We start from the raw sequence: 25,769 nt of genomic DNA, 5'->3' as shown, positions 1-25,769 counted from the left end.
CTTCGTAATGGAACGTCTTACTCAGTACATAAAACACTTTCAATGAAATGCCGCTTTTTTCTGTTTACTTGTCATAATTGATGCTCCAGTGAGCAGTAAATAGCAAACCAGTTAGCAAACCAGCACTCTCAGCTTGGCTCATTAGGCATGTCTGGAGAAAGAGACTGCTGCACAAGTTTGCTGTTTTAACTCACATCGGTCCCTAACTGGTAAAAGCTCGTGTTATATGAATCTTGAGTACATGTAAATATCTCCTACTCCATGAACCTGTCGGCACCACCAAAAGAGAATATTTGATTCATGTAACTGTTAGGAACAAAGTATTGGTTATTAAAGGAACACTGATTGAACTCCATCTAAGTTGGAAAGGAATGGATTTTTTTTTTAATAGACACCTTGGATTATTTTTTTAAAAGATCTAAGGTACTTTTACCAGTTGCATATTTACTTCTAGTCCCTCTTCCTCATTAACACTGAGCACAGGCTGACCAATTCCATATTTGTCTCCAGACAGTTTCTACAGGTTGAACCTCTCTAATCTGGCACCCTCAGGCCCTGACTAGTGCAGGACGAGAGAATTTGCTGGACCATGGGAGGTCAGTACTGTCTAGCAGCATTACCAACACTTCCACTACTTAGTGGGTTCTTAGAAGACATTTGGGGTAAATTACAGCTAAATAACAGCACAGAACACAGAGAGCCAGGACTGGTGGCTGGAAACAAACTTGGGACCATGGGAAAGTTGGCCACACCCAGGAAAAGTGGCCATTCAGCTAACTAAAATCATGCCATCTTATGGATGTTGCCAACGAGCGAGTTCCGTATTAGAGAGGTTCAACCTGCACACATTTTCCAAACTCTGGTTCCCATGCACTAGAATGAAGTGGCAAGGTCTGGGCTGCAAACACTTCAGGAAAATGTGTGTTTTTTAAATTTATTTACGAAGCCCAAATAGCGAGCTATGCTTGATCTGGCAATGTGAAAGAAGTTCAAGCAACAAGACCAAAAACAAACAACACACCTGCATGGACAGATTGGTGTCTACTGTCAACAACCAAACTCCAGCTCCAGATATAGGACCATGTGCCCAGCAAATTCACATATAACTTTAGTATCTTGGAACCTGATCCACAGTCCACTGAAATCAACTCATTTCGACTTCACTAGGCTTTGGATCATCAGATCCACCAATAGCTCTTTTGAAGTCAAGTTACTCGTGTGCAGAAGTATATGTGGAATTAGGCTCTCAGTCTGCACAGCTGTGCTTTGCTGCAACAGGGGTCCAAGATCAGTATAGACCTGATCTCACTTGCACTGACATCAGCAGGGGGTTTTGCCATACACATCAATGGGAGCTCAATGGGCCTCATGTAACATGAAGGTGTATATATGCTACAATTACTAGGTGCATTGGTGGGAAACATAGCTTTAGGATAGAAGTTAACGATGGATCTGTTAAGGACTAGATTAGAGTGTGTGACTACAGTCTCATCCTATCACATTTCATGTATCTTTGATATCAGAATGAATTATTGCGATACCCTATTTGAAGGACAGCGTTAAGCTTTTTACAACAGCTTTACAGGTTTGGAAATGAAATTCCACTTTGTATTGATTTTGGTTTTTAGCATTTTGCAAACAACAAGGAACCCCTCTGCTCACCCAAAGGCAAATTCTCCCCACTGCTCCACACACTGCTCCCCACGCAACAGCTGTTGAACAAATAATTTGTAACAAATCATTTATTTCATAACCTTCACCTCTTTTAGGAGGGCTACAAACCAATTGCTATTTTCACCAATTTATTAATTTTGGTACAATTTTCATAAAATGCCTTCACTCCTTTGAGAGCAATTTACTCAGTAGGAACATTCCCAAAAGAGCAGGAAACCTGATGAGCAGAATGGTTCACTTCATTAACACATACAGCCTTGACATCCTTTCCCAGGCAAAACTCTCATTAGAGCAAATGGGAGACTTGCCTGAATAAGAACTGGGTGAGGGCTTCAGTTCTGGTCTGCAGTAGTTTGTGTTTAATTGAGCTATTTACTTGGCTCTCTTCATCCACACTTCCCTGCTCCCTTCACCAACAAATGATTTGTCTGAAAGGAATTTTCTGTGGTTTTAAGAGTAATGGTATTTAAAACAGAAGGAAGATTACAAGTTAAACGCTGGAAAGGCCACCCCCGTGTATAAAACATTAGGCATACTCTGAGTAAGTCCCTGTTTACATCTAGAAGTTGTACTGGTTTGACTTAGGCCTTGTCCACTCAAGAAAGCTGCACTAATTTAAGTTAAATCATTTTTTAAATCCACTTAGCTTATAAAATCCCAGATGGATCTTTTTATTTTGGTGTAAGGGTGTCTTATTTTGGTTTATTTTACATTTATTCCTAATCCATTGAAGATACATTGATATAAATCTAACATATCAATTTAAGTGTGCTTGCACCAATTTATCTAAATTACTTTAAAATCACACCTTTAGTTCAACTAGTACAATTTTGCATGGAGACAAGCCCCAAATTAGCGTGCATCAGGGATTACACTTTGATTCAGAGCCACCAAAGCAGCCAACATTCAGAACAAATCTTGATAACCCTAGCCCTTAATATCCCTTATGCACAGTTTTTAGTAGATGATTAATACCTTGTACTTAGCAATTTTCATAAGCTTATTAGTGGGCAAACACTTTGCTATGAAGCCAGAAGAGAAAAACTAACAGAGTGAGCTGACAAGTGAAGAAACGAGACATGCCTCCCAACGCCACAGCTGTCCAGGGGCTATGGAACTTTGCTTGGCTAAACACAGATGTTAAAAGACCACAAGGCTTAATTATTTTCCCCAGGGAAGTCTTCACTCTACCTGACGTCTCCACATGGAGAGCCTCCCTAAAAGCCTTTCCAGGGAGTAAGCACACATTGTTACTTTTAACAGATTCCAGAAAAAAACAAAACAAAACAAAACAAAGCAAAACAAAACAAAAAAAAAACCCACACCTTGCTGCTTCCCCAAGGGTTAACTGCCCTGGGAAATACCTCAGAGAAGAGCTAAGAGGCAACTGTCGTTGCTCAGGATGAAAAAATAGGAGAGAACACAAGAAATTTTGGCACTCTCATATATCCTGGCACAGGAACCAACCCAAACCACAAGTCCTCTACACACAGGGACTACTCCGTTAGCACTCCCAAAGGCTCTCCACCACCCACAACGTAGCAGCAAGGAAGCAGGGCTTTGCCCTGCACCAGCCACACTGCATCCTCTTGTGGGACTGTACAAAAGAAACCCACCCACACCTGACTGCATGGTGAAGAACTCCAGAAGCAGTCATGGCAGTGCCTCTTACTGTTTCACTTGATTAGCACGGGTCCACACCAGAGCTCTAATTTTCCCATCGACGTATGGAATAAATTTGATGCGCACAAAGGCATGCGTGGATGTGTATCGCTAATAGAAACATATGCTGCCCATCATGGGTGCTGTGGGCACTTTGTTAATTAGCTGGGCAGCACCCAAATCTCTCTTGGGCAGCTGCCCACATGCTTAGCTTTCAGGGAACACTGGGCCAATGCTGCTTGTGACTCAGGGTTAGGCCTACAACAGAAATCTGACCATATCTAGCCAAAGAAAAATTCACACTGATGTAATTAGCCCAGTGAAAACGTCCTCATTTAGACACTTACAACTAGCACAAGGGAAGTCTTGCACAAATGCTGCTTGAACTTGAGACAGGCAAACACGACATCAATTGGGTTGCAATGCTTTGAATTTTGTTATCGTATACAGGGCTTTTGTAACCAATCCCACATGACAAGAAGTGGGTTGTTAATAAGGTAATTGCATCTCTCAAGTGCTTTGCGAGTCACAAGGCCATCGATGAAATGCTTTTAAGCACTGGACAAGTAGTCTAGTAAAAGCAGTAGAAAAACCCAGGGCTCCAAGCGTATTCGTTGATCAAATATACCCTTTTATCTGTCCAACTGTGGTTTGCACCACACTTGGCCTATCTACTAACTAGAAACAAAAGGATTTACTGGCCAGTCTCTGTGCCAAAGGATAAATAGACACAAATCAGACATCAGGAAAGGTAACACACAGAAACTGGTAGGGGAACACTTTAACTTCTCTGGTCATTTGGTAATGCATGTAAAAGTAGCCAACGTTCCAAAAAAGAACTTTAAAACCTGATTACAAAGGGAGACAGTTGAACTGGAGTTGATTTGCAAGTTCAACACAATTAATTTTGGATTGAATAAGGATCTTAACTGGTTAATACATTATAAAGGCAATTTCTCCTCTTTTTGACAGTCACATCACCACAACAAATGCGGCAAATGGGACACATCCAGGCTGACTAGATTAGACTCACAACACTGGTCCTCCATTTGACAAGTATCTCTTTTGTAGCTCTCTTATATATACCCAAGCCTCTGTAATTTCTACTCCAACTCATCTGATGAAGTGGGTTTTACCCACAAAAGCTTATGTCCCAATAAATCTGCTAGTCTCTAAGGTGCCACATGACTTCTCATCATTTGTACCAGATCAGACACAAGATCCACCAACTCCAGTATCCTGCCTCCACAAGTGGTCAACAACTGGTGCTTCAGAGAACAGATTCTCAAACTCTTCCACAGTGCGGACCATGTCTAAATAGACACCGCTGTGGCACCTGCCCAACCAGTGATGAGTGGAAAGGACACCCAGTCTTCCGACCATCATCATGTAACTCATCTATGGCAACTACAGCACTTGCTCGCATAAATGAATAACATTAGGAAAATAGTTAATGTATTTTTAGCTCTTTTAGTACAATGGAGCAGCTGGATACGGGAAGGAGATGATTGAAGTAATCCCAGGGCTAGACCCTCCGCTGGTACAAATTGGTTCAGCTCCGCTTACTTCATTTGAGCTACACCAATTTACACCAGCTGCAGATACGGTCCCCAGAGTACAGTTTGCATGTCAATTAGTTAAGTTTGTCAAATGCTTTAGGATGATAGCTATTATGTAAATACAAGTTGTTATGACTTGTCTAAGAACATGGGGTGGAATGAAATTAGCTTTTCACCAACTAACGCACTTACAAAGGACTCGTATACTAACTAATATCTCTCTGGTGCCCTCAGTGGAGTTACTGTGGACTTCCACTGCTGTAACTCAACCAGAATCTGGCCTAAGCTTGCACTTTTACATAAATAGTACCTTATGATCAATGGAAGCTGCCAGATTTATAAAATGTACCAAATGAGAAGTGAAATGCTCAACATCAAGGTATTCGCTCATTAGTTTTGCTTGAATTAGCCACACTGCACAGTACATGACTCTGAATGAGGCATAAGAACTCATCCTCATGCAGGATTGGGTCATGCTCACACACAGAACTCTGAGGCCAGTACTCTCCCATCACTCTTATTCGGGCTTGTCTACGCTACCTCCCTACATCGAAGGGTGGATGATAAGTAGGATGTGGGGAGTTTATTAATGAAGTCCTGTACTGCACATGCAGCACTTCATTAAGCAAATTCCCCCCCGCGGCAACTTTGAAGTTTTAAATTTCAAAAGTACCAGCTCACGTCTAGCCACGGCTCACCCACCAGTACTTTGAGGTGCCCAGGGTACTTTGAAGTCCTTTTACTCCTCAAAACTTTGGGACTAAAACTTTGGGAGTAAAGGGACTTCGAAGTACCCTGGGCACTTTGAAGCTGCCGCAGGGGGGAATTTGCTCAATGAAGTGCTGCATGTACAGCACAGCACTTCATTAATACCCTACTTAGCATCCTCTCTTCGAAGTAGGGAGGTAGTGTAGACACTGCCATTCAGTTTCTCCAAACCTATGTTCTCGTAGCCAAAATTGGTGGTGTGATTTGAACTGGTTTTGGGAGTAGGAGCAAATGAGTTCCTATGTCCTCTAGAAATTAGGGAGGCTCAGAAGATAAACTTATACAGGAGCTTTCAAACCCCTTTACAACTACCTGGCCACAATCTCTAGATCTTGCAGTTGGTGTACTTGTTTACCAGTGTGTGTAGTAGATATAGTGCAATGAGTCAAACAGTCATTCATGCAAGGTTGTTTTTTGTTGTTTCATTTACTATTAAGAGTCAAACTCACATGTCCTTGTACTAAATCTAGCAATCTGTCTTAGCGTCATGAACCTTCTCTTTCCCCAAGAATTTGGTGGTAGTCTTTGTGCTGTAACCGTGGCTATGCCCAGTTTTTTCCCCTTATGCATAGGTTTTGGGTTACTGGACCCACATGAATGCTGTTACAGAAGTTTCTCTCTTCTTGCTTGCAATAGCTCTCCGTGGTTGGCATCTCTGAAGCCAATGACTTCACTGGCTCTGACCAAGCCATGTAAACCAAGACAAATCATGCCCAGCACCTATCTTAGGCCTGTTGTATGCTGCTTCCCACCACCCAAACATCTGAGCGCCTTCTACATAAAATCAGTGGCTATAACAATGTCCCTAATAGATGCTGTGGAATTGCTGGCATGGCTCATTTTTTGCATGAACTGAAACTAACCCCATGATTGGTCACAGCCTACACTGACTGCTAAACCATGGTGACAATGCTGCAATGCAGCTTTCTCTCCACATAGGAGAGGGACATCAGACAGTTACTCCACAGTTACAATGGCACATGACAAGATGTAAATCATGTTACAGCAAAAGATGGGGACTCAAGACTCCTAGTTCTCCAAATGACTCCTTAATGACTGACCTTTCACATAGTTAATTTACGCAACTATAACAAATGGATGTAGTTACACTAACCTTACAGGGATGTCTGAGGGGCTTAATTATATTGGGCATGATTCTCTACTGCCTCACCTCTGCTGCCATTTACATCTGTACAACATGGGTGTTAAACAATACCAAAGTGGTAGCATCTTTGCAAAATAGTAGCTCAGACATTTTCTGATACATTTTCTCATTAAAAAGAAAAAGGTTTAATGAAGGTGACATTTCATAAAGAACTCAACAGACACCCTCCACTGAGATGTATCCAGGTGTCAAAAAGTTAATAAGGTGGACATCAAACACTTTGCATTGCAGTTTGTACAGTCATCAATTAAAAGGCAGAGATAATGTAACTTTGTCACCCCACAAACACTAATCCTTGCCCTTAAGCCTATGTAACAGATTGGGAGTTCCTGCTTCAAAAACAAAAAGGTTTTCCATGACCTACATATCTGAAAGTTTCCATGGCTTGAAAAGGAGATATTAAAGGAAGTTTTGGATGCACAAAAAATCTACAGAATTGGGCCCCAAAGGGACACTGTCAAATCAAATATGACCCAACCTGGAGGCTTGATTAAAAAAATCTCTCTCATAATTTAAGACAGATAGAAATATTTCTATGGTTTCTTTTTAAATTTCCCTGGAAGAATTTTTAAAACTAAATAAATATTAATTTGCAGTATTTAGAGCCTAAAGATGGCAACATGACAGGATTAAGGAAAAACTGATTTAAAACAAGAGTGGAACTGACTGAGCCATTCTCATTGTTCCAGATGAAATTGGAAAAGTGATGCAAACTTTTCAATGTTGAAAAACAGATAAAACTTTTCAAATTGTTTCCATTTTAATTATCCACAATGCTATTTGTAACATAAGGATGAACTCCTCCTCCCCATTTACTATTAATATAATCATATCTCTTTCATCTCTTGGTGAGTTTAGAAAACAGGAATAAATCCAAGGGAAAATTGATTTCCACCTTGGAACAAGGTTTCCACATATCTGCTTAGACTAAAATCTTTCTAGCAACTAACATTACTGGTTGTGTGTCTGGCTTTCAAAGACAAAAATAAATGTGAAATTGCGGAGTTATTAACAGTGGTTTGTAACCTATCCTTTAAATCCACTTTGGTACCAAATGACTGGAAGACGGCCAATATAACGCCAATATTTAAAAAAGGCTCTAGAGGAGACCCTGGCAATTATAGACCAATAAGTTTAACATCAGTACCAGGCAAATTAGTAGAAACACTAGTAAAGAATAAAATTGCAAGGCACGTAGAAGAGCACGAATTGTTGGGCAAAAGTCAGCATGGTTTCTGCAGAGGGAAGTCGTGTCTAACTAATCTATTAGAATTCTTTGAAGGGGTTAATAAACATGCGGACAAGGGGCACCCAGTGGACATAATATACCTAGATTTCCAGAAAGCCTTTGACACGGTCCCACACCAAAGGCTTTTATGTAAATTAGGTGGTCATGGGATAGGAGGAAAGATCCTTTCATGGATCGGGAATTGGTTAAAAGACAGAAAACAAAGGGTGGGAATAAATGGTAAATTTTCACAATGGAGGAGGGTAACTAGTGGTGTTCCCCAGGGGTCAGTCCTGGGACCGATCCTGTTCAACTTGTTCATCAATGATCTAGAAAATGAGGTAAGCAGTGAGGTGGCAAAGTTTGCAGATGACACCAAGTTGTTCAGGACAGTCAAAACCAAAACAGATTGTGAAGAACTACAAAAAGATCTCAGCAAACTGAGTGATTGGGCAGCAAAATGGCAAATGAAATTTAATGTGGGTAAGTGTAAGGTAATGCATGTAGGAAAAAATAACCCAAATTACATGTACTACATGATGGGGTCAAATTTAGCTACGACAGATCAGGAAAGGGATCTTGGAGTTATAGTGGATAGTTCTCTGAAGACATCCACGCAGTGTGCAGCGGCAGTTAGTAAGGCAAATAGGATGTTAGGAATTATTAAAAAAGGGATAGATAAGACGACAAAAGATATCATACTTCCCCTATATAAAACTATGGTACGCCCACATCTTGAGTACTGCGTGCAGATGTGGTCTCCTCACCTCAAAAAAGATATATTGGCATTAGAAAAGGTTCGGAAAAGGGCGACTAAGATGATTAGGGGCTTGGAACGGGTCCCATATGGGGAGAGGCTAGAAAGACTGGGACTTTTCAGTTTGGAAAAGAGGCGATTGAGGGGCGATATGATAGAGGTATATAAAATCATGAATGGTGTGGAGAAAGTGAATATAGAAAAATTATTTACCTTTTCCCTTAATACAAGAACTAGGGGACACCAAATGAAATTGATGGGTAGTAGGTTCAAAACTAATAAAAGGAAATTTTTCTTCACACAGCGCACAGTCAACCTGTGGAACTCCTTGCCCGAGGAGGCTGTGAAGGCCAGGACTCTATTAGGGTTTAAAAAAGAGCTTGACAAATTTTTGCAGGTTAGGTCCATAAATGGCTATTAGCCAGGGATAAAGTATGGTGCCCTAGCCTTCAGAACAAGGGCAGGAGATGGATGGCAGGAGATAAATCACTTGATCATTGTCTTCTGTTCCCCTTCTCTGGGGCACCTGGCATTGGCCACCGTCGGCAGATGGGATGCTGGGCTGGATGGACCTTTGGTCTGACCCAGTATGGCCATTCTTATGTTCTTATGTTCTTATTTTTTGGTCTGTTTAGACAACTTTTTTTAAAAAAGGACTTATGCAAAAACACTTGTTGAAAGCACACTATATACTGTGTTTACTCTGTCCATCATACAGCTGTAGCTTAGTTAATAGATTTCTCCCTCAGATGAACTCGTAGGTCACCTTGACCATCTCAACTCTTTGAGAAAAATTTTTTACATAAAAGCAAACTTAAATGCCTGAAAAACAAAATCTCTGCATTAAAAAGCTGATTACAATCCCAAATTGTTACTAAAATCTTACTTATTCAGCAACCTCCTAGGGATGTTGAGAGGATTAATTAGCCAGTGTTTATAAAAACTCTTTGAAGATGAAAAGTGCTATATAGGTGCAAAATATTACTATATTGATGCACAACTAAAATGTTCAAGATGACACATTTTAAAACAAAGTATTTCAAAATCACTCCATCTTCCTCTTACCTGTCAACACTGGTGTTCAAAGGTTATTGTTTCCCCAGATGCTGTGGATAACATTGTCAATTGGGCATCGTAAGGATACAGGTGCTTGCTCTGGCTTAATGTCTGTGACATAATATTTTGCTTGTGTGTCTTTAGTATATTTCATCCAACACTTTACAAAAGAAGGTGGGTATTACTCTCATTTTACAGATGTGGAAAATGAGACAGTTAAAGTGACTTACCCACTATCACAGCAATACAGTGGCACACCTGGGAACAGAATCTAACAATCTTGCTACTTATTCACCTGCTAATCACACCATGCACCAACAGCCTTCCAAGTTACCTGCCTTTGCAGGAGAATCACAGAGTCCTGGAGTCAGGTCTGGGAAACAGAAGCTTTAGTACAGTTTGACAGAAGACATTTGGGTGCAGAGGAGCACATTGGGACATCACTTGCATGTGTGGGGGATTTTCATCTACATTTAATCTTATGTGACCTTTTATCTTTGACTTGTTAAACATTAAAATTTTACTTGACTTGAGAAGGGTATTCACTTGATACAAAATACCTTATTTTGGACGCTTGAGGGCAAGCATAGTGCTTTAAGAACAGAGCAATGCACTGAAACGCTGGGATCCATGTTTGGTGCCTGACTCCCTGGTTCAGCAGGTGAGGGGAAAATCAAGGGAGCATACCATCATATTTTCCATTGACTCCCCTTTTGGCTGTTGTTTAGATAAGTGCTGAAAGAGATCATGTCCGCCAAGAGTTTCTACCTGATTTCAGACCAAATTGTGCACGGTGCCAGTCAGATACAGTGGGAGAAGCACTAGTGCCTTTACTTTACATTTGCACATCTGGGATTCTGGATGGTTTGGGGGCTGGTGAGGCACCCAGCATCAGAGCAGCCTCATGGTTGCTGTAATTTAGATTGCCTACAGTGGCTCCCTCCCTTTGAATTACTAGGGAGGCTGGGAGAGATGTTGCCCAGAGTACTCCAACTATAATCCTGCCTACTCACTTAATCTGAGATCTGCATGTGTAAGGGAGATCACAGGGCACCCATCCTCCCCAGAGATCTAATATGGCTTTACTATAAAGCATCTGTGCATTGGAGCCCAGAATCCAGCCCTCAGAATTTGGGGTGGGAAGATTGGAGAATGGAAGTATCACAAAGGCTCTCAATCCCTCCCAGCAATTGCAGAAACTCATAAGGCTGTGATTCTGTCACAGATTCCATCATTTTCCAGGACTACTTCTGGGGCAGGGCTGGAGCTGCTGTCAACTCCAGGGCTGCTCAAACTGCAACAGTTTACTTGTAGCTGGCCCCAGGTGAGCCCCCAGTGGCTGGAGAAGCAGCAGTCACCACCTGTCACAGGAGAAGTGGCAGAGCTGGAGGTATTGCAAGTCCTGACAAGTATCAGAGGGGTTGCCGCATTAGTCTGTATCTGCAAAAACAATGAGAAGTCCTCTGGCAGATTTAGTGGAGCATAAGCTTTCATGGGCAAAGACCCACTTGGTCAGATGCATGTGACAGTGCTGTTTGTTATGGGTTTCTGTGAATTTTTGTTTATTCCTTGTGACCTGTCCAGGATTTTTATTAAAAATACCCATGACAAAATCTTAGTCTTAAACTTCAGATATTAATAAAACAAATTAAGAACATGTAGGTGCTCCAATGCAAGGGCAATGAGTACAGGTGTAGGCAGATGTAATAAACAGCAGTTGAGTGAGCACTCCTAAAAGAAAGCCCAAGGGGAGCAGTTACATGCAGAAGTCTGGCAACTCCCTAGGAGCATCAAGAGAACATGGTTCACAGCACAACACTGATTAACCACTTTGTGCCCACAGAAACGTTTCCCAGGTTCTGCAGTCCTGATCTAAAGTTTATTCTGCCAGGAGCCAGCGTTAAAAAGCACCTTGTGGTTAGTCTGTATTATTGGATTATTAGACTGTATGAACAATTTCTGATTTTGGTCTAGATTAAGGCTTCAGTCAGAAGCATCCCTACTCTGCATTCACAAGTCTGCAAAACAAAATGCCTACCAACTACCAAAAAGCACTGTTCCCACACACTTTAATGTCAAAGCATCCTTTTACTCTGGATGAGTATGAGTATGCACTGGATCCTATGAAGAAACAGAGCAGATTCTCATCTCACGTACACTAACTTTATACCAGCATGACTCCATTGACTTCAATGGACTTCATTACAATAGACTGAAAACAAAAATAGATCTTGGTCTTTGTAGCCAACCTCCATACAAAAATTAGTTAAAAATGGGGAAAGGGACATTCTAAGCTTGTGTTGAAGAAATGCTGGTAACTCAGCACAGATACTTTGGGTCAGGCTCTGAACTCAGTTGCATTTAGGCATAAATTGATTTCAGAGGTATTACCCCAGATTAAGATCAGCGTGACTGAGATCAGAACTTCTCTCAATTAGTAAAGGGGCAGAAAAAGTTTCTAATGATTTGACCTTTCCCTACCTCAACAGGTGACAAAACCAGAATATTTCCTCTATAAGATATTTAAGAATTCACAGTGCTGCACTTTCAGATTTTGGTGAGTTTTCCCATCTCCTAGATGAAGGATACCGTAGTCTGATCTCACTGGCATTGATGTTATTCAGGGAGAACTTTCACGTAGACACGAGAGTAAACCCAAAGTAAGAAAGTTCAAACTCAGGCCCGGATATATTAGGCATTAAGGAAGAGATGGAGATGAAATTCCTGCAGTCCTATCTTTTTCCAGCAGTTTATTTGCCAAGAGTGGATTTTTTCAAAACTTCTTAGCATTAGGTGTAACTCAGCTGCTATTACTTGAAATAGGAATATGTTAATGCTCCATGATTTTGACTCGCAAATGCATGAAAAGGGATAAGCCATTCAAAGCTGCAGACTGAGGTAAACAAAACAACAAAATGGCCCAAATACATCCCAGGTATAAGTCTACTGAAATCACTGAGGAATTTGGCCAAGTATATTTAGCAAAGGATAATGCAAAATTCAGAATATACTGTACAGAGTGAGAAGATCAGGTAAATAGGAATAGATTACTTGTGTAGGACATCACTGAACACCTTTAGAAAGAGGATTTGGTGGATTAAAGAGGGAGGGTGCAACATTATTTGGCTTCCCACCTCCAACTAAATGACTACCCTTTCACGTCTACCAGAATAATTGCACCCTTGCAATCAGGGACTGGAATTAAGCAGCATACCGGCCCTCAAGAACAAAACAAACAAACAAAAAATAAAATAACAACAAACAAGTCCAGAGACAGGTACATGAATTTATCAAAAATTATCACGGATAAATAAATTTATATTTTTAAAAAAGGCAAAGGGGATATCACACATTTGGGGGCAGAATAAAAGTTGCGTTCCAAGCCCACGTGCACTCACTTTATTTACATATCCACAAACACCATGAAACACCAGCCCAGGCCCCCCACTAGCAGCATGGTCACATGAATTCCATAGATGAGCAGTTCATTCATGAGGCTGAAGTCCACACGCCTTCGCCCCAGCAAGAGGAGTATGATGGAGAGTTTGTACTGGAAACGCAGAAAGATCCGGATGCCAAGGTACTGAAGGCAAAACAAAATAGAGAGAGCCACCCAGAGGATGGAGGTAAACAGGCTGCAGCTGAAGTACAGCAGGAAACGAATGAATCCGTACATCCATCGGGATTTCAGATAGATATCGAAGTTGTTGTACTTGGTGCGCACCAAGTGAGTGGTCCTTACTGGGCCACACGCTGAATGCAGACATGTTGTGTGGGGGCCGTGGAAAGAACGGACACGGCGGGGAATGGGGATTACAGGCATGAGGCACCCCACAGTTCACAGAGTCCCAGAGCAGGATTTGCAGTGCACATATCAAATGTCATCCGTTAATATGGAAGAGATTCAGCAACTTATGAATGCAAACTTTCTGATGATTTTCCAGGAAGGAACAGGCCTGCAGGAAGGAACAGAAGGAAAACACATTTTAAAACCTCCAGAGGGAGATAAGGAGAATCTGGTGGATCTATTCTAACCTGGTTGCAATTTATAACCACCTTGCAAAAAACTCCACTCGCTCACTTGCCTGGGGTAATGTATTTTTTTAATGGGTAAGAAAAAGAATTTTTTTTTCCCACGACTGCCTAAATAGATGATTACAAAGCACCCAATCATCATGGTATTTATATTCTAACATTAACCTATCACCAATCTCACAATGGCTACAGAGTAGAGGCAAGAGGACAGTCTCTGAATAGATATATTTTCACGGAAATTTTGCAAGCTCGATTAAGATATAGCACATATCCTTAATCAAACAAGACATGATATTGCAACATGAGCAGTCCTTACTCATGTAATCAATGCCTATGGTTTTCATTTGATCCTCATTTGCTTATAAGTAACACAGGCCATAGCAGAGACAGAAGCAATTCAAGGCTCCTGCTGTTTTTTAATCCTTGCTGTGCATCATAGAATCACAAAACTAAAGCACTAGAATGGACCTCAAGATGTTTTCTAGTCCAGTTCCCTGAATTCAAGGGCTAAGCATTCTCTAGACTATCTCTGACAGGTGTTCAGCTATCCCGCTCTTAAAACTTTCCAATGACAGAGATTTCACTACCACCCTAAGAAATTCATTTCAGTGCTTAATTACCTTGAAAGTTAGAAAGCTTCTCCTTATGTCCAACCTAAACTGCTTTTGCTATGATTTAAGACCTTTGCCTCTTGTCCAATCCTCAGAAGCTTACAAGAATAATTTTTCTCCCTCTTTCTTAGAACAATTTTTATGTACTTGAGCACTGTTACCATGCCTCCCTAGGTCTTCTCTTCTCCAGACTAAATCCAGTTTTGTCAATCTTCCCTCCCAGGTCATGTTTATGAGACTTTAATCGTTTATGTTCCAAATCTTCAATTCGCCCACGTCTTTCTCAAAGTGCAGTGTCCAGAACTGGACAGCTGAGGCCTAATCAGCGCACAGAAGAACAGAAGAATTATTTCTTATGTCTTGTGTATAACATTCCTGCTAATATATACCAAAATGATGTTTCCACCAAACAATATGAAAACAATGGAACATTTTGCAAGAAAAACAAAGCCATTTTTTTTTGCACCCACTGCAGGATACCCCTCCTTTCACTTGAGGGCTCACTGTCATTGCAATTCCCTGTGCTCCATACTTTTAAAAAGGTATTTACTTACCTTATTTCTCTCTTCTTAGTCTACAAAGATACATGAAATATCCTTAGTCTTATGCAGTGTTTATGATTTATAATGTTAACATGTTTTAATGCAACCTTTGTTGTTATCTGACAGCAATAAGCATTAGTCTGTTAGCTGGTCTCTGTTCCACCGCATGCTTCTAATATGCCATTTTCCAGGAATTATGAGATGACAATACACTCATCAGACAATGCTATTAAAATGATTGGAGATTTCCCCAACCTCCTTTCCCACCCCACAACATTGGTCCTTGTTATTACTTTGCCTCTAACAAATTAAGAAAATTCAGACACACAGGCCTGGACAGTTCTTTCTTTTGCTGAATGAGAAATACTGTCATTGTTAGGATTAACAAGAAATTTCACTTTAATAATAAAGTAGTCTTTGATACTAATTCCTATAAATGCAAAGGCTACTATTAGTTAATTATAAGGCTTTGATATCTTATATGCCAGGATATTACAGTACTTTGCAAACCTCACAACAGCCTCACTAACTCAATGTTTGACTTTAGGCAAGTCACTTTACCGCTCTCTGGCCTCAGTTAAACCTTCAGCGATGATAATAATCTTGACCTATTTCATATGTCCATGTACTGTTCCACTGTTTAATGTGAAAGCCCCAAGTAAATTCTACCTAAAAATAAAGCGGGGGGGTGGGGCTCAGAGACTTAGCAGAGAGGAAATTTAGTGGTGTTGTGGTTAAATTATTTAGGAGATCTGGGGGTCTAATCCTGAGTCTATCAGAGGCATTATATATGACACTAAACATATCCACTTCCCTAGTATTTGCTAGAGCTTCCCATCTGTAAAATGGGAATAATACATCTCTCTTTCACAACTGCATCATGGAAACAAATTTAGTAATGAATGCAAAGTGCTCAGGTACTAGCATGCCAAACATGACAGAAAAGGCCCATGAAATACAAGTTTCTAAAGTGCTTTGAGATCCTTGAGTGAAAGAAAATATATAGATGCAAAGCATTGTTATTCTAATCATATTATGAATCATTCTTAATCTTATGATTAAGAAAAAGTATCTAACAGATGAAGTGCTATGTAACTAAAATTTACCTGTGATAACAACAATATGCTTCCACATACTCTACTGCTTTTAAGTGATCTTTTAAAACAAAAAAATTGTAAATGGACAAATTACAAACATTAAAACTTGGTATATTCAGTATTAGATATGGCAGTATCAACATATACTATTTTTGTTGGTATTTTTAAAAAAATAATATCTTCTTGAATACCTTTAATTGGCACATTACAGAATATTCTAAAATCCATCTCTGAGGCCTGTTCCTGTCAACTCTTATGCAACTACTTAATTTTACTCAGATGAGTAACCCCACTGAAATCAAATGAACTATTTACCTACGTAAGAGTAAGTACATTTATAAGTACATATTAGAGCATTAAAACCTGACTAGTGTATCTGCTCTGTCCAGGAATACTCCCCCTTTCCATTATATTATGCTGAGGCACATTTAAAGTACCATTTTTATGTAGGAGCCTTCTCATAGAGGAAGAGTTATTCTCTCCCAGGAAACAATCACCAGGTTAACCTTAGATCTGCTCCAACAGCTAAACTGACCAAGCCATTTAACAGCAACAACTTGTTCTCATTTGCATGCTGCTGTGCCCATTGTGTAAACAAAATTACTTTTAATGCTAACACAGAGGGAGCTGTGCTAGTCTATATAAAATCAAAACAAAAAGCAGTCAAGTAGCACTTTAAAGACTAGCAAAATAATTTCTTAGGTGAGCTTTTGTGGGACAGACCCACTTCTTCTGAAGAAGTGGGTTTGTCCCACGAAAACTCACCTGAGAAATTATTTTGCTAGTTTTTGAAGTGCTAGTTGACTGCTTTTTGTTTTACTTTTAATGCATCTATGCTCCTTAGATAAGATTTAACACTGACACTGAAACAGCTGTGGGAGGGGTTTTGTAAGATTAAATGTAAACTTTTAAGAGTATTACATTTTTAATGGCATAACTATCCTTTCAGCAAAAGGTTGATCATTTATTAGTTTTCTGGATGCCATTTAACTCTTGCAATGAAATAATACTAGACATTTTCCCGTGCCACCCAGCCCATTAGGTAGAGTGAAAAGGATTGCTAGGGTGGCTCCACAACTTTCCTGGTCTGAGTTAATATAAACAGGACTTTTAAGAAACATTTCATCTTGCTGACTTGAAATGTTCATAACTTCCAAACTACTGAAACAACTGTCTTATTTATCTCACCGAGCATTTAAACAGATCAAGCCAAGTCGGAACCACATAATAGTGTAGTTTATTGCATATATGACTGTCTAAAATTCCTTCTTATACAAGTTGAAACTCTCTATCCCAGCACCTTTGGGACATGCCTGGTGTCAAAAGAATTTGCCAGACCAGGGGAGATTAATATTGTCTAACAACATTACCAACACTTCCACAGTGTCTACACTACAAAAATAATTTCGAAGTAGAGCATTTACACACACCCTAATTCAAAGTTAAATTTTGAATTAGGGCAATACTCCATTCCTGGAAATAGAGTAAGGACTTCAAAGTTGGGCTCCCCCACTTCGAAGTTAATTTTGATGTAAGGGAAAAATGCATGTAGACTCTCTGCTGGCTACTGCGATGTAGTGCCTAACTTCGAAGTTAACTTTGAAGTTAGTTCCTACTGTAGATGCACCCATTTAGGAATATATTACAGCTAAATAACAGCACAGAACACTGAGAGCCAGGACTGGTGGTGGGAAACAAACTTTATGGGACCACAAGAAGCTTGGCCACACCTATGATTACAGACGTTGCCAGACAAGAGAGTGGTAGCATATGTGGTAGCAATTTGACAAATATTTTATAATGTCATAGAGACCTCTATTAGATACAAGCTCAAGGAACAGAGTTCATGTCTAGTTTGAGATGCAATTTCAAAAGAACCACTCATTCATAAAGTTCGGTATGTACATATATAATTTCATGAACAGGGCCTAACTCAGAAATTGTAGACTTTTAGGTGCTCAATCTTTCAGGGAAGGTCTTTTCTTAAAACATGGCAGCTGAGCTGTTGCAGTGCTTCAGTGAAGAAGATGTTACTACACCAACGGCAGAACTTCTCTCATTAACCTGGTTTATCAAACTTTGCAAGAGGCAGTTATGTCAACAAGGGAAGCACCGTGCACACAATGGTTTAGGTTGGTATAACAGTGTCATTCAGGAATAAGTGTAAATTTATAGTAGAGACCTGGCCTCAGCCTTAACACTGTACTAAAGCTAGTCTTCTGCAAGGATGAAACAAATGTATGTTTCCCATATCTATCACACCTGTCTTCTCAAAAACTACTGGATCTCTGTGAAGGAATTCCCACCGAAATCACTGAAGTTCAGCACAGGCATAAGGTTGTAGTCACATGGATATAACTATATCATCTGTGCATAAATTTATTCATCTCTACAAATTATAACTTCCATAGGGATAGAAAAGATCAACTAGCTGGTGCACAATACCTTGAACAAAAAAGGAAAACAGAAAATTTCCCCAAAAACCATTACGCAACTTCCCCATCTTACTACAGTATGTTTAATGCCCGTTTCAGACCACACTGGACATAGATTAGCATTAAACCATGAGCCAAAATTGTTAATCTCCTAAATTTATATTTAAGCACCTACACATGAACGTTTAAGTACCTAACTATGTATTTATATACCTAAATTTATGCACCCTAATTTGAAGATTTTTGTCTTAAAAATCTGTTGCTGCAAGGGAGTATAAACCTCAGGAGGATGAAGAGCTGAGTCAATCCTCTCTGGATTTGATACTGTGATTCTAGGAATTTTAACTCAGAATCTTAGACCATCCTTTCTGGCTGGCTCTGTGCCTTTGCTGTGGTGTCAGACTAAGGATCTGAATGTCATTGAATACCGAGTTCCCCTCTGCCCTTTCAAACATTTCCCTGCTTGTTGTTTATTTGTGATCTGGAAAAGGAGAAACAGTGAGTCAGCAAGATCTGCAGATGATATAAAATCATTTAAATTTGTCAGATCCGGGGAGTCTAATGAGGGAACTTCGGAGGGACCTAAACAAGCTTGTAATTGTCAACATAATGGCAAACAAAGTTCACTGTAGACAAATGAAAAGTAATGCACAGTGGAGGCAAAAATTATAGTCCTCATACACCTTGCAAGAGTCTAAATTAAGAGTATTAACTCAGGAAAGGGATCTGGGTATCACTGTGGCCAATGAAGACCTCTGCTTGGTGTGCAGCTATGACCAAAAAAGAACACACAATGCTGGGATGCAACAGGATTGGGATGCAGAATACAGAGAACATTATGCTGTCATTCTATACATCTATGATGTGGTCTCTTCTACAATACCATGTGAAGCATTGCTTAAAGCCTCTCAAAAAGAATACTGCAGAATCAGGAGTTCTGATAAGACAGATGAGAATCATTAATAATCTTAGAAAAAGCTCACAGTTGAAAAGAGATCTCCTAGACTTGGATTGTTTACCTTAGAAATAAATAGTGCAAACAATTAAAATGCATAAAATAATGATAGTAGATTAGGAGTTAAAATTCTGAAGAGATGTTAAGCCTCATGCTCTTCTAATTCATCAAATTAGGAGATCTAATGGCAGGGGAAGGGAAGATATTCCACATGTACCCAATAAGAGGTTTTTGCACCATCCTCTGAATCAGCTGCTGCTGGCCTCTATCAGGCAGGATACTAGAGACTAGATTGGCAGTTCATGATCAAGTCTGGCAATGTATATATTCCTATAAATATATACATAAACACACATTATATGTGCAGGTGCACACCAAACATTATATACACACGTTCACACACATATTTGGCAGAGAACACACACCGTCAAAGAAGCTCCTGCAAGATGAGTAAACAGCTGGTGCAACCACAAACCACAGTGTAACAGGAGACAGAACATTTCCTAGACTGGTAGTAGCAACGAAGGGTCCTGTGGCACCTTATAGACTAACAAAAGTTTTGAGCATGAGCTTTCATGAGCACAGACTCACTTCATCAGATGCTGGTCAGCTCCAGCATCTGATGAAGTGAGTCTGTGCTCACGAAAGCTCATGCTCAAAACTTTTCTGTTAGTCTATAAGGTGCCACAGGACCCTTCGTTGCTGTTACAGATCCAGACTAACACAGCTACCCCTCCGATACTAGACTGGTAGTGGAGCTGCATCAGAGCAAGACACTGTTGTAATATCCACCCAGAGAACAAGATGTGGGCAGAGCCACCTCCCATCAAGAAGGGCTAACACACATGCCACCACCGTTCCCTCTAAGATGAGCACTTGGGTGGCCACTCAAGAAAGATTCAGGTGCCACTCAGCTGTGTACCATAGCACCCACAGCCAGCAGCATGTGTTTCTATGGTGGAGCTCAACAGCACATGCCTTGGTGCACACAACATTTATTCTACCACGAATAGAAAAATTAGAGGGAATGCTGCATGCCACACAACACACACACCTCACCCAGTCTACACCACCTGGTCCACTACCTTCCTCCCCTCTCTTTTTTGTTCTATGGCCTCTTGCCCTCATCTTAAACATGGGGCAATATGACAAAAGTATACAAAAGCCTGAATGGCATGGAGACAGTAAATAGGGAAGTATTATTTACCTGTTCACATAACACAAGAACCAGGCTCACTAGATGAGGCAGCAAGTTTAAAAAACCCACAAAGCAGCACTTCTTTCTGCAATGAGCAGACAACCTATGGAAGTAAGTGCCAGGGAATATGGTGAAGGCCAAAAGCATAACTGGATTCAAAAAAAGAGAAATTGGATAAATCCATGGAGGGGAGTTCTCTATAGGTTGAAAGCCCACCTCTACATTGGGCCAATAAGCCATGTTACCTCATCCACCTTGTCGCTCTGATAGCCTGCAATGGGCACAGCCACAATCACACAGACTACCTGCCAGACAGACCCATCGATAGTTCCATCTACACTACAACTATCTGTCAACAGAAGTTAATCGGAAAAGATCTTCCTGCAAAACTTCTGTCAACAGATCACGTACACACACACAAGCAGATCAAAAGAGCAATCCTTTCTGTTGACAGAGAGCAGCCAGACTGCCTGGCACTCTCTCCACAGAAAGGCCAGCCAGAAGCTTAGCAAGCAGGGCTGCCTGGTGAACTGTAAGTCCTGTCTGCCAACAGAGGATCCCCCCGCTCCCCTTCCGCCGGTGCATCTAAGTGGCTTTTTTGTCAACAAAATGTCAACAAAGGCCCTCTTCCTCATTGCAGAGAGGCAAAATGCTGTTGGTGGAAGGGCTGAGTTTTATGCATTTTGTGTGTAGACGCTCTGCGGGTTTTCCCGAGAAAACTCTCTCACGTAGACGCAGCCAATGAGAGACAAGGCGCTGACTGCTATTTTTTTCGGCCCTGCTTGTGATGGGCAGCGCAGGGCCAGACCCATCCCGCTCTGCTCACGCCAGGCGGCAGAGGCTGGCTAGCATCCCTAAGGTCACGCACATTCCCGGGCCCGCTCCAAGGGAAGGGTCAGTCAGCAACACTGCCACGGCCACCATGGGCCCTCAGGCACGGGGCGGGGCGGGGCGGGGGGAAGGTGGGTGCCACCGGGTGGGCCCAGGCTCTGACTGCCCGGAGCTGCGGCGGGCCACGGGGCGGTTCCCCTGTTCCCTCCCGGGTCCCCCGGCCGCTGTCGGTCACGGGACATTGGGCTGCCCCGGTGAGGACGCGCTCCTGTCAACGGCCCCCCGCCCCAGGCAGGGCCCGACACTCACCGCGCCGCCCATGGTCCCGGCCCGAGTTGTCGCCGCTACTGGAGGCAGGAGTCCCAGGCCGGAGGTCAAGCGCTTCTGTGCGCATGTGCGAGCCAAAGACGCTCGAGCTCCTCGCAACCGGTACCGGCTGGGGCGGCTGGGGGGGGGGGGGAGGCGCGGAGTAATGATGTCATCAACTGGCGCCTCCCCTACGTCTGCAACAGAGGAGGCTGTCGCCAGGGTAACGGGAAGGGAGGAGGGAGTTGAAGGAAGTTATGGGGCTTGTGGTAGGGGAGTGGGGGGAGTAACTGGGGTTACAGCTGGGGGCTCCAGCCAGAGGCGTGTGGGAATAAGGAGAAGGGGGTTACAGCCGGGAGGAAGTAACGGGAGAGGGGGGCGTTACAGGGAGGAGGAGGTGCTCACAGCTGGGGAGGGAGGCGGCGCTGGCGAGAGCGGGGTGCTAATTCTCTCTCTCCCCCTCCGATTCCCGGGCCTGCCCCCCAGAGTTTCCCTCGACAGGGGCCGCCCGGCGCTGCTGCCAGCTCTGGGTTGGGCGGCGCCGCCGCGGTGGCCGATGCGCCGTCTGCGGTTAAACGCGGGGCCTGCAGCCGTCTGCGGAGCCAGCGAGCAGGGCGTAGACACGGGGGCTTCCCCTTTTCGGGCTCACTTCCCGGTGGGGCGGGCAGAGCTCCAGGGACGCTCGTCGGCACCACCTGGCGGTGCCCGTCGAACGCGCGGTGCCCCCGGTTGCAGGGGTAGCGCCGCTGTGACAGGAGCAGACCAGCGTGACACTTACACGCGGCGGTTGGGGATTTCCAGTTGTAAGAACCCGAGTGGTGCCGCTCGCGGGAACACGGGCCGTAAGTGACGTCGCTACCTGAGTGGCCTTTTCAGACACCTGCACAGAAAGTGGAAGTGGACCTTTCCCAGTCCCTGGAATTGTTGTAGTTGCACCTCGGGACTTTTGGAGCTTTATAAATATAGACGTGTACATGTTCTAGGAGCTGGATTACACACATTGTACCAAAAGTAATGGGCTGCACCGTTCCTCTTGAAATCAGTAGAGTTACAGTAGGGATGCAAAAGGAACAAGGAGTCCTGTGGCACCTTATAGACTAACAGAAATGTATGAGCATAAGCTTTTGTGGGCAAAGACCCACTTTGTCATATGCAGTTAGCTGTTTATCTTTCTTTATCATGTAATCCAGCCCCTCTCCCTCATTTAGTGAACAATTTCAAATGACTTTTCAGTTTCATATACAGTAAACCCTCGCCTTAGGCGTCTTTGGGGTCACGCAAAACTCACTTTAACGCGAGTTTCACACAACCTGCAGAGGCATGGCTGTCAGCCTGCCTACCTTCCGCAGCTGCAGGCAGCTAGGCAGGCTGAGAGCCCCTTCCCCCTGTCTTCCCAGAGCGGTGCTAAGGACTGCTCTGGGAGGGTAGGGGGAAGGCTTTTAGCTCACCTAGCTGCCTGCCACTGTGGGCAGCCAGGCGAGCTAAAACCCGCTTCCCAGAGCAGCGCTGTTGTTAAGCTGATAGCAGCCCCCTCTGGGAGGGTAGGGGGAAGGGTTTTAGCCCTCCTAGCCCCCTATTGCTACTGGCCGCTAGGAGGGCTAAAATCCCCTTGTGCCCCCCAGGATCAGCCCCCCCAATGGCCCCAGCTCAGCCCAAACCCATGCGGGGGGCTCCCAGCCCCCAGTGCACTACAGCCCTGCAGGGGGCTCATGCTTCAGCCCCTGGCATGGGGCTCGGGCTCCAGCCCCCTGCCCACTACCGCCACGGACCCTGCTCCACCCCCACATGCCCTGGCTCAACTCCACCCTCCTGCCCCTCCCAACCCACCCCTGGCTTAACCACTCAGCCCCAAACCACCGCCGAAGCCCCCCATGTTATCCAAAATTTGGGAGCTCGCGTATCCTGAGGGACTAATGTACATTCACATTTGAGGTGTTTCATTACTTAATGCTAATTGAGCAAAAACCATACTGTGGAAAATTGTCAAATGAAATTTCGATAACAATAATATTACATTTCCTAGAGTGGATTTGTGTGCAGTGTTATTTTGAAGGCTTTTTTAAAAATAAAAATACGTAAGGCTCCTGATCAAAAGTAAGATACTTTCTGAAAGTACTCTTTCAGACCCCATTCCAGCTGAAGTAATAGCCTATACCTTGTTAGTGACTACTAGAATAAAATGTATTTTGTCTTCCCAGGATCTTCTCTTGTTGTGCTTGTATTTTTTCATGTACTTGTACAGACGTTCAGTGGAGCAGCATCAGGAAAAACAGAAAAGTTTGTGTTTGTCAAACAGCACAAAAAATCTAGAATGACCTTCTGGACAACATATTTGGCTATATTTAGATTAAATGCAATTTCTTAAAGCATACAATACCACCATATGCTAGGAAATATATATTTCAACCCAATCAAAACAGGTAGTTGTGATTTTTTCAAAATCTTGTGGGACTCTATCTGGCCTCTGTTTTTTTGTACTCTCACAAATAGGTTTTTGTATTCCCATTATAACTTATAGAAGGCCAGAGAGTGCCTGTTGTAAGTTGCCCACTTTATTTGCACTTTATAACACTTCTTAGAATTAAGAGTTTTTAAATTAATATATGGAAGTGGGAGAAACCACATTTCTCCTCTTAGTATGAAGGGGCCAGATCATGCTCTTCAGCTGTCTATGCTGCAATATTTAGACTAAAGTTCACATTAGTGTAAGTTTTGCTACAGCTACTGTTGCTGCCATAAGAGTAGCAGGCGTGCTGGTGTAAGGAGTGCTCTGCACACTGCTGGCAATTTAAACAGTGTGTTATGTGTAAGCTGCTCAGTTCATGTCTCCAAACCATGGTGGTTAAAATAATAAATGCCAATGCTTTGGGGCAAGCATCATCTTACTTTCTCTGTGTGGATAGCACCCTGCACCATGGGTTCTAGTTCATGACTAGGGCTACTACATTTTACCGCAACACAAATAAATAGTATGTTAGGACTCCCACTGTTGCTGTCATTGGTGAAAGTACCAGAGGTAGCAATCCCGTGAAATTTTTAGGGGGGCAGATGTGGACATGGTGGGCCTGTAACAACCCATAAGAGGGCAGTAGACAACTTAAATTTAAATTAATTGGGTGTCTCATATGTAGTGCAGTTGTGGGGCAAAAGGGAAGAGAGTAATAAGTGTAGCCTTTCCAATGAAAGGACATCTACCTTGCCCTTAGAATCATAGGACTGAAAGGGACTTCTAGTCTAACTTGAGTCAGGGAAGGAATACATGAAGAAGGTTGGTGTTGGCTTAGAAGACACTTGACAAGAACATTTAGAGACTACGAACAATAGACACTGATCCATGTTAATGAGACAACAAAAGTTTAAGCCACCTGTATTACCAATAAGTTATGCCAGTCATTAGAGGTTTCAGTCATACTACATAGACCTTTGAAAGCACAGGGCCATACTCTTTGTAGCAGTGTACAATAACTAATGCACATACTGTCTTGTGAGTTATTGCAAAATCCTAATTAGTTAATGTCTGCATTGGAATGTATTTTTATTTTGCATAAAAGAAGAGAGACAAGAGTTCCTGATTCATGCTGTGGAAAAGATGGTAGCAAGGGTAATAGGCAGCCTTGTACTACTTTCAAATTGCCCTTTCCATTTCTCTCATGTACTTTCTGGTGGGAGGGAAAAGAGGAGGTGCAAGCCCAGAGATTTTCCCTGTAGCACAGAGCTAGAAACATCTGCTAAATGATTAACATTAGCCAAGCCAGTAGCATTCCATTTATCTCCTTTGGTCATCCCCTGGAATTAACTCTCAGGAACTTGAGCCTGCAGTGACGGAAAGGGAAAAGTGAAATTCAGCCAAGCTAGTACAAAATAGCAGCATTATAAAAATAGATTTGTCC

The 25,769-nt window shown here is 42.3% G+C and overlaps 1 protein-coding gene across 5 annotated transcripts; it reads right to left on the bottom strand.

Moving 5' to 3' along the window:
• Nucleotides 1-12,600: 12,600 nt before the first annotated feature.
• TMEM250 (transmembrane protein 250) lies at nt 12,601-22,036 on the bottom strand. 5 transcript variants are annotated; one of them, XM_075015356.1, is made up of 3 exons: nt 21,883-22,036; nt 14,663-14,833; nt 12,601-13,825 (listed from the first exon to the last, which is right to left on the bottom strand). In XM_075015356.1, exon 3 carries the CDS (start codon nt 13,690-13,692, stop codon nt 13,273-13,275), a length of 420 nt encoding a protein of 139 aa, XP_074871457.1. In that variant the 5' UTR covers nt 13,693-13,825; nt 14,663-14,833; nt 21,883-22,036; the 3' UTR covers nt 12,601-13,272. The 5 variants fall into 5 exon arrangements, with proteins under 5 accessions (XP_074871457.1, XP_074871455.1, XP_074871456.1 ...); XM_075015354.1 differs by having other exon boundaries at nt 14,677-14,833; XM_075015355.1 differs by lacking the exon at nt 21,883-22,036 and adding an exon at nt 20,752-20,821 and having other exon boundaries at nt 14,677-14,833.
• Between the last annotated feature and the right edge of the window lie 3,733 nt (nt 22,037-25,769).

The sequence above is a fragment of the Carettochelys insculpta genome, chromosome 21 (genome assembly GCF_033958435.1).
Source record: "Carettochelys insculpta isolate YL-2023 chromosome 21, ASM3395843v1, whole genome shotgun sequence".
NCBI lineage: Eukaryota > Metazoa > Chordata > Testudines > Carettochelyidae > Carettochelys > Carettochelys insculpta.
Note: the sequence above shows the minus strand (reverse complement) of the source record. Positions and strands in the feature narration are given on the sequence as shown.

Excerpts from the sequence above, each read along its gene's own strand:
- TMEM250 (XM_075015356.1), bottom strand. The coding sequence starts at position 13,692 with ATGCCTGTAATCCCCATTCCCCGCCGTGTCCGTTCTTTCCACGGCCCC.